Genomic DNA, 13,550 nt, shown 5'->3' on the forward strand with positions numbered 1-13,550 from the left:
ATCTGCAAAAATGTCAAACATTCTGTGTTTTTCTGTCAATATGGGGTGCTGTGTGTACATTAATGAGGAAAAAATGAACTTAAATGATTTTAGCATATGGCTGCAATATAACAAAGAGTGACAAATTTAAGGGGGTCGACTACTTTCCGTACCCACTGTATACACACACACACACACACATACAGTATATAACATTGGTAATAATCTTAAATAAACAAATGCAACTCCCTTTTCATCTCTTATTTCTAAATGGCAGCTACAGCCTTAGGTTACATCATCTATGCCATCCTGTTCCAGTGTGCTGCTGTCTGACCTCTTCATCCGAGCAGTTGTTCCCCACTGCCATGCGAAAGAACTCTGTCAGCGAGCTGAGCAGGTCCAGCCACTCTTCCAGGCTCCAGGTAGCGCTGTAATCACCCCTATGAGGAGTCTCACGGCCACACAATCCATCCACCACCCTGTGACACAGCTGCACACCAGACAATAGTGTCAGTTTGGCATTAGGTAAAAAGAACAAAAAAAAACACAAGACCTGAATGTTTCCTCTTTTTATGCCACTGTGCTGGCAATAGGCGTTGCCGGAGATACTACATTTTTGGGTTGTCCATCTGTACAGCTCATTTTTGTGAACGCGATCTCTCAGGAACGCCTTGAGGGATTTTCCTCAAATCAGGCATAAGTGTCCACTTGGATTCAAACATGAACTGTTTAGGTTTTGGTGGCCAAAGGTCAAGGTTGGTGACCTCACTTCTGTCCCACACCCATGAATCAGACTGACCGGTGGAGGCATACAACCGCGGAGCTGTAATTTTAGTTAAAGCTGCAATCTATATTTTTATTGTTATATAAATGTTTTTTTATTGCAACACAATATAACACATTTACAGAACAAAGGACATAACATAGAAGATGAGACAACAGACATTAACAAAAGAGACAAAGGGGTTATGAAATTTAGTTTGTGTGTGTGAAAGTGTGTAGTGTGGGTGTATTCAGTGGGATGGGGGGGGGCAGGGTGTTAAATCAATAAAGGAACAGTATACTGGTGATGCCCCCACCCTGAACCACCAGCACCAGGTGAGGTCAACACTTGGGGAGCTCTGGAGGAGCTCAGCATGGTGAGGTCGTCCAGGGCAGCAGGACAGCAGTGTGCTTGTGTCATGGTTAAATTAAACCTTCCCTTTGTTTTACAGTTCATCACAGTTTATGTTAATAGTTGATTGTTGGGACTTAAACAGCTTGGGGTCGGCCCCTGACCTTGGCAGGAGAGACCTGACCCCATGTGTGGCATGTTCCCCTCCTAAACAGCTCTCAGACCCTGAGGAGGGAGCTTGTCTAAGAGGTAAGTTAGTAATGCTATATGGAGATAAGTTAGTAATGCTATATGCAGTTGGGAAAGGAAACAGTGACCTGGCCTTCCTCCCCCATGCTGTGCCCCGCTGCTGGGGACAGGACGGGGCATCCCCTAATACAACTCCTGGTTTGTTAATGGTGGAGAAAGATGAAAGGGTAAATAAGACAGTTTGGTAGAAAATGGATGATTGTAATAATAAAATAACAAAAGAAAAAAAAAGCAATTTCGATAAAATAAATACAATATATAAATATTCATACACATATACACAGATATATATGTATCCACATATTCATCATACAAAATAAATGAAATTAACAAATCAGCAAATGATTAGAAAGAGGGACAAAAAGGGGAAAAAAGAAAAGGGAGGGGGTAGGTTATATTTTTAGTTAATCTAGTTTGATAGGTGTGACATACTCAAAACAGTAGCATGGACAATGAGGACTAACAACAACAGTAACAATAATGAAATAACAAGCAACTTGTTATATTTGTGGAGTTTGTGGGGATGTGTGTGGCCTCAGCCTCAGGTGTCTGGTTCAAGTTAAAAGAAGTTAGAAGCGAATTCCAAGTGTCCATAAAAGTTGGTATATTATTCTTATGGGTGGATGATATTTTCTCTAGTGTGATATTATACTCTATAAGAAGGTTGGTCCGATGGTTTATGTGTAATAAAATTTTTGATTTCCACTTTGTAAAGATTCTTTTCTTGGTAATAGTTAGAGAGATAAGAAGTGGGTTTTTATATTTAATTGGTAGGTGGTTGACTTCTGCGACATTACCGAGCAGCCAGAGTGATGGAGATGGAGGGATTCTACAGCTCAAGATGGTGGAGAGTTTCTCTGACACCGCTACCCAGACGGAGTAAACAGGTTGACAGGTCCAAATAGCATGGAAGTAATCATCGGTGCAATCCAGAGTGCATTGTGAACAAGTATTTGTATCAGTGAAACCCATTTTAAACATTTTACCTTGTGTGATGTGAGTCCTGTGAATATTCTTATATTGTATAAGAGGAAACTATATTGGTAGTCATGGAGAAGATATTATTACAGATCTCGGTCCAGAAACACCTAAACTGCGTGTGTGTGTGTATGTATGTATATAAAAAGATTTTTACTTTCCTAATGCACTCCTTTTTATGTTCTGTTAGCCTTATCTTGTTTACTTGTCTACTCTTTGCTTTACATAAGGACAGTGTACCAGACTCAAATTCCTCATGTGTCCAACACACCTGGCCCGTAAAGTTGATTCAGATTCTGAACTTGAGGACCAAACCAGCCGAAGTTAAGAGGGAAAACAATAAAAGGTTAAGTGTTTCTGTCAGTTTACTACCATTGCTTTTTCAACAGGAAGATCTGTCTGCATGCATACCTGCTACGCAAAATGCATACAGGTTGGCAAGTCTGACTTGAGCCCGTGGCCCTGAGGAACTATCTGCACGTCCCTGATCGATTCATACATATACCAGGCGCTGTGCATCTCAAACGAGCCTAATGGCGAAGAGTAGTGCCTGGCTCCAAAACCTGCAGCCACCCCTAAGCTCATGAGGTTATCGCTTGTATGACCTCAAAGCAAGCTGAAATTAGGGTCAGACGAAGCGCTGATAGCTACGGATTTCGGGCCGATTCTTCACAGCCTGGCTCATCTCGAACAAGCCCTAAAATGTTGGGTGAAAGCGTCGTTCCGCTTTCACCCACAGTAAGAACTGTAAAACATGTGTGTTAATTACTTTCATGTTTATTAAGGTGCACCCGCCAACTACTCCGGTCAACTTAGGAAACTAAATTAGCATCATTATTCGTGAATACAACGACTGTTACTTACTGTCAGACAATCTGTAACTTGTAACCGACTCAGTAAAGCCGCCATATTTTCCTTTGGTTCCGCCTGATTATCAGCTGATAGCAGTCACATGATAGAATGAGCCGCGTTCACGTAGCTTGGGAAAATGAACTTTGTCACAAAACGATCTTCAATACAGAAGAAGTGCTCAGCGCCCTACACACTACTCGGTATTTTTGACATATACTGGCTTGTATTAAACTATTAATGTAGCATTTCTTACAGAATTTTAATTTTGAAAATCAGTTATTGGGATTCTTCCGGACGACGCTCCACAGAAAAGCGGAACGTCTGGCAGCCCGGTGTTTCTGCTTCCAGCTGTATGCTGCGAGATGCTGTGATCTGAAGCGGGTGATGGGATACGGTCATTGTTCTTTCTTCAATTAAAACATACAGCGTTTGGAAATAAACAGCAGGGTAAGTCACGAACGCAGCCGTGGGTCAAAACAGCTCTTTTTTTAGGAAGAGGTCGGGTATTTGTTCGTGTCTTTGTGGGAACTATGAGTTTAAAGTCCATGGTCATGACCATCTGCATATAACGTTACCTTGACCACACTGTGTTAGGTTCAGTAGTAGATGTGGTAGTCAGGCATGGGGACGCCACCGGGAGGACGGGAATTTTCAACTAACGAGGGGCCGGTGTTCCAGTTTAGTTGGTGTGCAGATTAAGTGGTGATAACGCACTATAGGTAGGGTTCGGGTGTGTGATTTTTCAGGATGTGTGGTCGGCAAACCAGGAAGTAAACATTCTTAATACGATAACGTTATTTCTATAACATATACACATCTTTTAAATATGACAACAAAACGGTCTGGTAGGACATTCGTGCTGCTCTCAAACTGAAAATATTAACCCGCCTCATAAAAATCACTCATTGTCTGGCCAATTGAAGGATTTCAGCAACGAGCTTGTGCTTTATTTTCATGTAACAAAAGCTAACAAGCCATATGCAGAAACCTACACACCAAAACCATGCTTACATCTTTTCCTACCCTTAAACTGCTAGTCTGTGTATAAGCACAGAGGTGCGGGAGGAATGTGCGCACCTCACGCAGACTTTAGCTATAGTCTTGGTTGGAGTAGGTGTGATGTGAAGTGAAAAGAAAGATAAGGGGAGACAGCCCGTTTAAAAGCTAGTGCAGTATTTTGAGCTGTTTACAGATATTTCAGTGCATAAACCTGATTTTTAAACATTGTGTTTATCTGTTCTTTTGTTACTTCTGCTTTTGATGCCACCATAGAGGGGGGTGCTACTAGAAACAGTTTAAACAGCGGGTAACGTATCATGTTAGGAACAGATTTTGACAGCTTTTCTCTTTTCCTCTTCTCCAAGTGTCTCAATTTCACACTCACTGCACACACTTTCACACTTCACTGCCTAATACCGTATGGTTCAGAGACTGTGTCTGTATGCAAATGACTGATTAAAGGTGTGTCTACAGCATTAGTAGATTAATGTATTGCTGAAATTAGGACCTAACACATGCATTAATATTATGTTCTTTTAAATACATTTGACTAATCTACAAGGTATGAGGAAGTTGTTATGGTTAGTCCCCCTCACCCGGAGGTTGAGTGAGAACTTGGGTAGGACTCAAGTTTGCTGACCCAGGTGCTGGTAGAAAAGGTGGTTTAATGACGGGGATCACAAACAGGGACAGAGTCAATGAATACGTACAAATAGGGGTGAGCAAAGACGGCTGAGGAGACCAGGACGACCAGGGGAGTAAACAAGCTAATGGCACAAACCAGGAGAGTGGGAGGAACAGGACGGACAGGTGAATAGACAAACTGACTAGGAGGATTGGCGAACGAAAAAGGAAATCCACAGCACAGGAACTGTCAGTGTGGATAACAAAAAGAACATCTAGCTAACCTAATGGACAAAACATAAAGAGATCCACAGAACAGGAACTGTCAGCGTGGAAAACACAATGATGTACAATACATACCACGAAAAGTGGACTAGGTCTGTTATGTGGTATGCAAGTTAGGTAAGTTAAGTAATGTGACGGTGGAGCGTCTGCCAGAGGTATAAATAAGGAGGGCCTCAATCATCGGGATGCACCCCAGCTGTGCGCACTGACAAACGAGTCGCTAATTACTGAATGCAACACAGCTGAGGTGCAGATCCCGCAGTATCGAGAGAACAGAGGAGAGAAAGGCGGAAGAGAGGCAGGTCGTGCCGAGCGGACCTGACAGAAGTATTGGGAAAGAGACTAGTTGTTGGTTTGGGTCTTTTCCTGGAATTGACCCACACACCTTGCTGACAACAACAAAAATATAGAAAAACAGTGGGGTGATCCGTTAAACTTTCAGACAGCCTGGATAAGAGAGACAAATTACAATTACATTATTATTTGTGGTGGTGGTGTTTTTTTTTTTTCTCTGCAGGATGAAGTTGTTGTGACAGTCCAGTGCTTCTGCTGGGCAGATGGAGCGGTTCCACTGGGTGCAGCATCGTTGTCGGCAGCTGCTAGAAGGACAGTCTGTGCAACACTGGTATTCTGCCCCCAATGGCGTGCCCGACAAAAACTCCCAGGATGCCCATTGCTCTCCACATAGAGTCAGTGGGAAGCAGAGAACAGTGTTTGGCCGCCACGGGCCCCACCAACAGGAATATGAAACCATCTCCAGAAACTACAAGAGCAATGTCATCCGCACCACCAAGTATAACTTGTTGACCTTTATCCCCATGAACCTGTTCCAGCAGTTCCACAGGTCAGATTTCTACTTAATAGTAACACAAAATAATTTAATTAAATATCGTACTGCTTTTTTTGTTTGTTTGGTTTTGAATTTGCTAATGAGAGCTGTCTTAACATGAGAATCAGTTTCATGGAATGTAGTAATTATGCTTGGAATCTACTAATTCTGATTAATGTTATTTAAATGGAACACTTTCATTTTTGTATTAACAGAGCATATGGTACCAGAGTTTATTACATGTATATTTTAGCCTTTGGTTTACACTGTGATAGTTTACCTGCACCAAACATATGTATTTCGGTTCATTGTGGATTATAGTCATAAATGTGTCAGTAGCTTTGTGACCTTGCTCCCAACATGGTCTCATGGAAACTTCTTTGTTGCTAGTTCTCTGATGGATTCAAAATACTCAATGTGATGAATCATTTCAGTTTATTGTATGCTGGCATGGAGAGAGTTGGTGTTCTGCAACAAGTATTACCAAACTCTATGCATTTATACTGTTTTGCAGAAAGAAGGGCCCACGCCCTGCTGGCTTGGTTAATCCAAAGAAAACAATTACTGTATACTGTTTATTACTCACTCGGTTTGCAGAGATCCTTAAAGCTATAAACCCCACCCACTTTAATTTTCCTAGAAAGTAAAACCGCAAACTTCATTTGTTCATTATTCTCCTGGGTAGTAAAACAATAAAACTTGTGTTGTTGGTATGAACCATTCTTTTAGATAACACACCCTATGTGAGGCCTTAAGTATATTACCACTCATTCGTTTCAACTCAGCAAGTTGAACTTGTTCTGTGGCTTATGTCCCAGTTGTTATCTTTTGGAGATCAAATGTTGAGACTGAAATGTCATTCAGTTTCCGCTCCAACTCTACGCACAGCATTACCTTTGGAACAATGTAGTTCTGTGCAACTTCCGTGCCTGTGAATAGCGACAAACAATGACCGACTATGTTAATATGCAAACTGTATTCCAGATATAATCCGATGTCCATATTATAAGTCAAGTTCAGCTCTTTCTTCACTGTTGATCCTATATTACTGTTATCATAAAGTTGTTTATCACCTGGTTCTGCTGACTGGGTTTTCTAATCTGGCTATGAGTGGTGTTCAGGTGACAGAGTTCTTAATTACAAGCCAAACACTAGCTGAGAAACATGAGCAGAGTACATTAACTTAATAATTAACAATGAAAGCAAAGAGATTTTACTGATCTGTTATTAAGGATGTACTGATCTAGCTTAATATCTGGTATCTGCTGATACCATGTCCGATCCATTACTTAAATTTGCTAAATAGTACCCTCCAGAGTTTGCTGCTTTGGTGCTTCAGAGAATCGACATTTGAATGGCTTGTGGGCGGGTGATTATTTGAGTTTATTTAAGTTTCTCTTTTCTGCTGTGTGCACAGGTTCAGTAAAACAAAAATATGATGATAATAGGATCTAAAAATCTACAGTACACACCAAATTTTAAGTGACACCGACACTAAATACTGGTATGCTTGTAGTTGCCCTCAACCTGTCAGGGCAAGTACAGGTTGAGGGCAACTGTAAAGAGGCATCACTCTGTAACACCACTGAAAAATTAGAGCAAACTGAGTGTTTCTCTGTAGCTCCAACAAGCCCAAATGTGTGAGACAGTTTTACCAGTGAATATATCAGTTGATTTTACATCAGTGATGGAAATGTAGCACATTCTGCAGAACTTTCATTGGCTTTTGTGCGGGGCATACTTATTTTGAATCCTGGTAAATGATTTGGTAATCTGTTACAATATGCGGACCCCAGGTCTTTGGTTAGAGACCTGGCTTTCCGGTATGCACATCAAAGTCTGAGACTCTAAGGTGGGATAGTTATGTATCTGCCCTGTTTAATGTGGGTGATGGGGTCTGACAGAGAGTATCCTATCAGCTTCTCCATTTAACTTTTATGTGGATGACTTGTCAGTATGACTTAATGGCTATAGGACAAGGCCGTATGACTGTCAGTTCACTCATCAGTCATCTAATGTATGCTGACGACTTGGTGATTTGTTTTGTTTTGTTTTTGTTTTTTTGCCCATATAGTGTTGGTCTGCCGTTTTTGGAGATTTGCTCTCAGTATAGATTGTAACATGATATCAAATGTACTGCTTTACAGAGTAACATCATGATTGTGAGAACTAAGGCTGATTTCTTTCTTTCAGATGCCCCCTGAAGGGGTATTCATATATCAGATATTTGGGACACTATATCACAAATGACCTGTCTGCTGATGGGGGCATTTTTAGGCAGTATCAGTATCTGATGTTTATGATGATGTCCAGGCTTATTGACTCATTGATTGACTTATTGACTGTGCCAGATACTACAGTACTATGAGGTTCACTTCTAGACTGTGTAGCTGTTGGTGTGCAAGCCTAAATTTTATATAATTTAAATATAACCTTGTTTATCTTTTATCTTTTTTCTGGTTTTTCGTTGTAGTGTATGTATTTATTATGGCCTATGAAAAGGAAAGTAATTAACTATAAACGAGAGAGAATTGTGGCTGACTGGACAATGGGACTTGGTATGAATCACAGTATAAATGACACCAGCCTGGTTTCAAAGAAAAAGGATGGATCATGCCTACTTTTGGAGTCAGTTGGACCTTGGATGATGGCACGGTACCCTGATAAGGTTTGGTTCAGGCTCGGTTGTTGTTCCAGAACAGCACAGGGTGGCCTTTCCCTAAGATGCTCATCGGTCTGGCTGGTAGTGGCTGGTCAGAGTTCGATAATTCGTTTCAGCAACTCTGGAGATCCATTGTACATGCAACAGATGATGCAACTGGGACTCAGGAGACTGATTCAGTGGGCACCATTAGCGATTGAGGTATGCAGAGGTGAATCTGAATTTTGGATGCAAAAATACTAATTATCTAAAGTAACTACACAAATGAAACTTGACTACGGCAGCATGTAGCTGCCACCATGAGAAAATAAAATGCTCAGTATCTCATTATAAAGCAAGTTTCTCATTGTAACAAGATACTTTTCTCACTGTTACAAGATACTTTTCACATTAAAATGTGTTTTTAACATTATAACAAGATACTGTATTTTCTTATTATAATGACAAATATTGTAAGTTTACTGTCACACCAGTGATTCTCAAGGACCAGCTGGAGCACACCTCCTAAGCCCAGTTCTGGTCATTGTGTGTAAAGTTGGTCTCATGAAAATGGGTAATGCAGGGACACCACCACTATGGGATATGGAGTACTCTAGCATATACATTCGTCACAGTTGGTATGTGTGTATGCAACTGGAGGGGTGCTCCAGCTGGTGCTGTGTGCAGTGGTCCACTGATGCTTCTGCAAAGGGGAATGCAAGGTCTCGGCAGGCAGAACTTGGCATAACACCCGTCTTGAGAATAACTGTAGAAATAATCCAATCTGGAGTGTGTGTTACCACGTGAGATTACACGTTAGATCATGCACAGCACTAGCTGGAGCACCCCTCCAGCAGGTGCTCTCTCATCAACACCCATACGACCTTCCACACAGTGACCAGCGACGATACCCTGCACATCCTGGTCATGTTACAAGCATTACTGACAGCAGGTAAAGTCAGTCTCTCCGCTGCTGTCACTCACTAAAAGCTGTGCCGGCTCACATTAAAGAGTAGAAGTCATATGATCTTTTCTACAATGTGTGTTATAATATTAGATGGTTCTTTAGGCCATAAACCTGAAACTATATTTCACTGAAGTTATATTTATTATGAAAAAATACAGTATCTTGTTATAATGTGGAAAAATACATTTTAATGCAAAAGGTTTTCATAGAAACAAGAAAAGTAACTCAAACTTTTCTCATTATAAAGTGATACTGAGCAAATTTTTCTCAGGGTGGAGGCAATATGTTTCTGTACTTAATTCATCTAAAACTTTACACTTGGTATCATGTGGCATGGCTTGCGAATAAGAAAAGTAAAAAAGGACTTGAAGTCTTGTGTGCAAAGTAACTTTGGCACAAAATAAAGAGTGACAAGAAGATACACTTCTGGAGACAGCTGTTAGATTCTGTTCTGCTCTAGTGAAACTTGGATTGCCCATTTTTTTTAAAGGGAAGAACCTTGTGGGGGTTGGCCACAGCCCTGAATACTCTTGTGCCAGCCACATCCAGAAGGGCAAGAGGAATCCGTGACTTAAATTTGATCAAATAATTAAATAAATCCAACTAAAAGTGTCATTACTATACACAAGCAATTTCTCTCTCACCATATCTTGACATAAACAAGATGATGAATAAACAAATCTGCAGTGGCTTTAGAAACATCTGTCAGACCTCATTTATACTTAGACTGCTTCTCTGCCATAGATCTCTCTGAGTTGACCTCAACAATCGCTTCATCTAAATCATCATGTCTCTTAGACCCCATCCCGACCAGGCTGCTCAAAGACATCTTGCTCCTAATCAACACATCTATATTAGATCTGATTAACCTCTCTCTATTATCAGGCTATGTTTAGAGTCCATTATAGTACAGAAACTGCATTGGTGAAAGTCACCAATGATCTTCTCCTAGCCTCAGACAAAGGACTTGTCTCCATACTTGTCCTCTTAGATCTCAGTGCTGCTTTTGACACCATTGATCACAGCATCTTACTACAGAGACTTGAATATGTTATTGGGATTAAAGGAACCAAACTTAGTTGGTTCAAATCTTATTTATCAGAAATATTCCAATTTGTTCATGTTAATGAAGAATCTTCCACACAGTTAGTCATGGCTTTCCACAGGGCTCTGTGTTAGGTCCAATTCTCTTCACTTTATACATGTTCCCTTTAGGCAATATTATCAGGAACCATGACATAAATTTCCATTGCTATGGAGATGATCCTCAGTTATATTTATCTATGAACCCAGATGAATCAGATCAGTTGGTCAAAATTCAAGCATGTCTTAAAGACATAAAGGCCTAGATGTCCTGTCATTTCTTACTTCTAAACTCTGACAAAACTGAAGTCATTGTGCTTGGGCCTTAAAAACCTTAGAAATCTGCTCTCTAACCATATAGTTACTCTAGATGACATAGCTCTGGCCTCGAGTACTACTGTGAGGAACCTTGGAGTCATTTTTGACCAGGATATGTCCTTTAAATCACACATAAACCAAGTCTCTAGAACCGCCTTCTTTCACCTGCGCAATATTGTAAAAAGCAGGAACATCCTGTGTCAAAGTGATGCTGAAAAACTGGTCCATAGAGCCTTATCATCCCAACAGAGCACTTCGCTCTCAAAGTGCAGGTCTACTTGTGGTTCCTAGAGTCCACAGAAGCAGAATGGGAGGTAGAGCCTTTAGCTATCAAGCTCCTCTCCTATGGAACCAACTCCCAGTTCTAGTTCAGAGGCAGACACCCTCTCTACCTTTAAGAGTAGACTTAAGACTTTCCTTTTTGATAAAGCTTATAGTTAGGGCTGGATCAGGTGACCCTGAGCCTTCCCTTAGTTATGCTGCTATAAACCTAGGCTGCTGGGGGGCCCCATGATGCTCTGATTTTCTCCCCTCTCCTCTCCTCTCCTCTCTCTCTCCATCCATCTATATGCCACCACCACATGTCAGTAACTGTGTGTCTCCTGTCTCCCGTAGTGTGTCCTCTCTCTCTCCCTGTACCCTTCTGCAGGTTGCCTTGGCTCTGGAGCTCTACATCTCTGATGAGCAGTCACCGGCCACATCAACCTGACCAGTGTTTGATTGTTTGTTATGTCTTGTTGCTTTTCTTCTTTTCTCTCTCCTCTATCCACTCACCCCAACCGGTCAAGGCAGAAGGCTGCCCACCAAGAGCCGGGGTCTATTGGAGGTTTCTTCCATTAAAGGGAGTTTTTCCTCCCCGCTGTTGTCAAGTGCTTGCTCAAGGGGGATTTGTTTGGTTTTCCTCTATAATAATAGTGATAAGAGTAAGATCTGGACCTTACTTTGTAAAGTGTCCTGAGATGACTTTTGTTGTGATTTGGCGCTATACAAATAAAATTAGATTTGATTTGATGTTATGCACCTTGCAACTACCTTCCTGGCAACAGTTATCAGTCACCATGGCAACCCTGTGAGCATTATTACAGATAATGGAGCTCAGTTCACATCCTCTGACTTCTCTGCTTTTTTAAAAGAGCGACAGATTGACCACCACCACTCATCAGTTTACTACCTTGCCATCAATGGAACTGTGGAACACTAACTCGATATTACTCAGGAAAAGCCTTGGAAGTCAACAGTCACCAACTTCCTTCAGGCCTACCACTCCACTCCTTATACCTTGACTGGTGTTTCACCATTCAAGAGGAAAATGTGAACAAAGCTGACTGTGTTGCCAGTCCTTCCCACCAGCCACCTGAGTGCTTGCTGCTGCTCTTCATGAAACTGTTCAAAGCAGACAACAGACAATGAAGGCATATACTGTATGGAAGCCAAAAGAGGCGCATGCAAACCCTGCTTCAAAGAAGGTGACAGAGTACAGATCTGAAAACCAAACCACACACCTAGGAGCCACAGACAATTCACTGATCCCTGTAGACAAACTGACACTCCTAAGTTAACAGACTCTCCTAGGCCTAAATGCACTATGTGTCAGCCAGCTTGGTTAAAAGACTATGTGACTTAAAGTGGCTTTACACTAGAAGATGATGATTAGACTTAAAATGACTTTTAAAAGACTCTAGAATTATACCCTCTCACATCTGTCATTAGTCACAGAGTTTTTAGTCATATACTATGATTTTGTAAAGACTGGGGATCCTGCAGGGTCAGTATTTGCAATTCTGCAACTAGATATCTCTTGAGACTACTTCCCATAAGCTCCAGCATTTGGTAACAGCTGCACTTGTGCATGAAGTATTTTGTTTGGATAAAGCAGCCAAAAAGGAAAAGAAGGGACAACATGGCCATCTTCCTGAGTGGTCTCTCCAACCTCCTAACTGGTGCCGAGGCCGTCCTTTCCCGGGTGGCCTCTCCGATCTCCCTGGTCCCATGGCCACTCAGTCCCGCCAGGACCTGTGGTTGTCAGTCCGAATGCCTTCCCCAGACTTCTGCTTGGTCCTGCAACCGCGCTCCCGAGCGGTCTCTTCAGGTTCCTGTCTGGTTTCAAGTTCGCCCTCTGGAGTGGCTTCTATTTGCTGCCAGAGCCTGAACCTTCCCCTTTTGGGGGTTATCCTGAGTTCTCTGCCCATTGCCCTAAGTTTTCCCTTGATTGACTATAGGCACGTTCTTGGACAATTCTGAACTGTTATATCCTGTGTTGTTCGTGCCCACCTTCCTGGTCCCCCGCCTCCTACCCTGCTTTGCCTTGCTCTAGTTTTGGTTTTTTGTTTGGTTGTCTGGACACCATCCTTGAAGGGGGGTAGTGTTATGGTTTGTGGACTTGCTTCCTGTTTGGTGCTTTTATTTTGGTTAGTTTCCTGCTTTGTGTCACTTCGACTGCCCCAGCTTTACCCTGGTTCGCAATTACTGTTCATTGCTTCCACCTGCTGCTCATTATCCTCTGGTCTCCTGCCTATATATACTCCTTCCTTTCCCTCAGTCTCTTGCTGGTTCATTCTTCATTCACCACACCCTGCCAGTTCGTGTGCTTGTTTCCTCCATTCACTAGTGATGGCCAAACAAGGCTCCATGA

The 13,550-nt window shown here is 41.8% G+C and overlaps 2 protein-coding genes across 2 annotated transcripts in view; one reads left to right on the forward strand and one right to left on the reverse strand.

Annotated features, from left to right (window-relative positions):
- The window catches only part of commd8 (COMM domain containing 8), an 11,863-nt gene extending 8,602 nt beyond the window's left edge, over nucleotides 1-3,261 (reverse strand). The window contains exons 1-2 of the mRNA XM_020599144.1: nucleotides 3,185-3,261; nucleotides 314-469 (exon numbers count right to left, since the gene is read on the reverse strand). Coding sequence (XP_020454800.1) covers nucleotides 314-469; nucleotides 3,185-3,229 — 201 coding nt within the window. The 5' untranslated portion in view covers nucleotides 3,230-3,261. The remainder of the gene's footprint in view (nucleotides 1-313; nucleotides 470-3,184) is intronic.
- Nucleotides 3,262-3,530: 269 nt separating this feature from the next.
- The window catches only part of atp10d (ATPase phospholipid transporting 10D), a 61,120-nt gene continuing 51,100 nt past the window's right edge, over nucleotides 3,531-13,550 (forward strand). The window contains exons 1-2 of the mRNA XM_020599169.1: nucleotides 3,531-3,619; nucleotides 5,598-5,924. Coding sequence (XP_020454825.1) covers nucleotides 5,638-5,924 — 287 coding nt within the window. The 5' untranslated portion in view covers nucleotides 3,531-3,619; nucleotides 5,598-5,637. The remainder of the gene's footprint in view (nucleotides 3,620-5,597; nucleotides 5,925-13,550) is intronic.

Source organism: Monopterus albus, unplaced genomic scaffold (assembly GCF_001952655.1).
Source record: "Monopterus albus unplaced genomic scaffold, M_albus_1.0 scaffold40.1, whole genome shotgun sequence".
Lineage (NCBI taxonomy): Eukaryota > Metazoa > Chordata > Actinopteri > Synbranchiformes > Synbranchidae > Monopterus > Monopterus albus.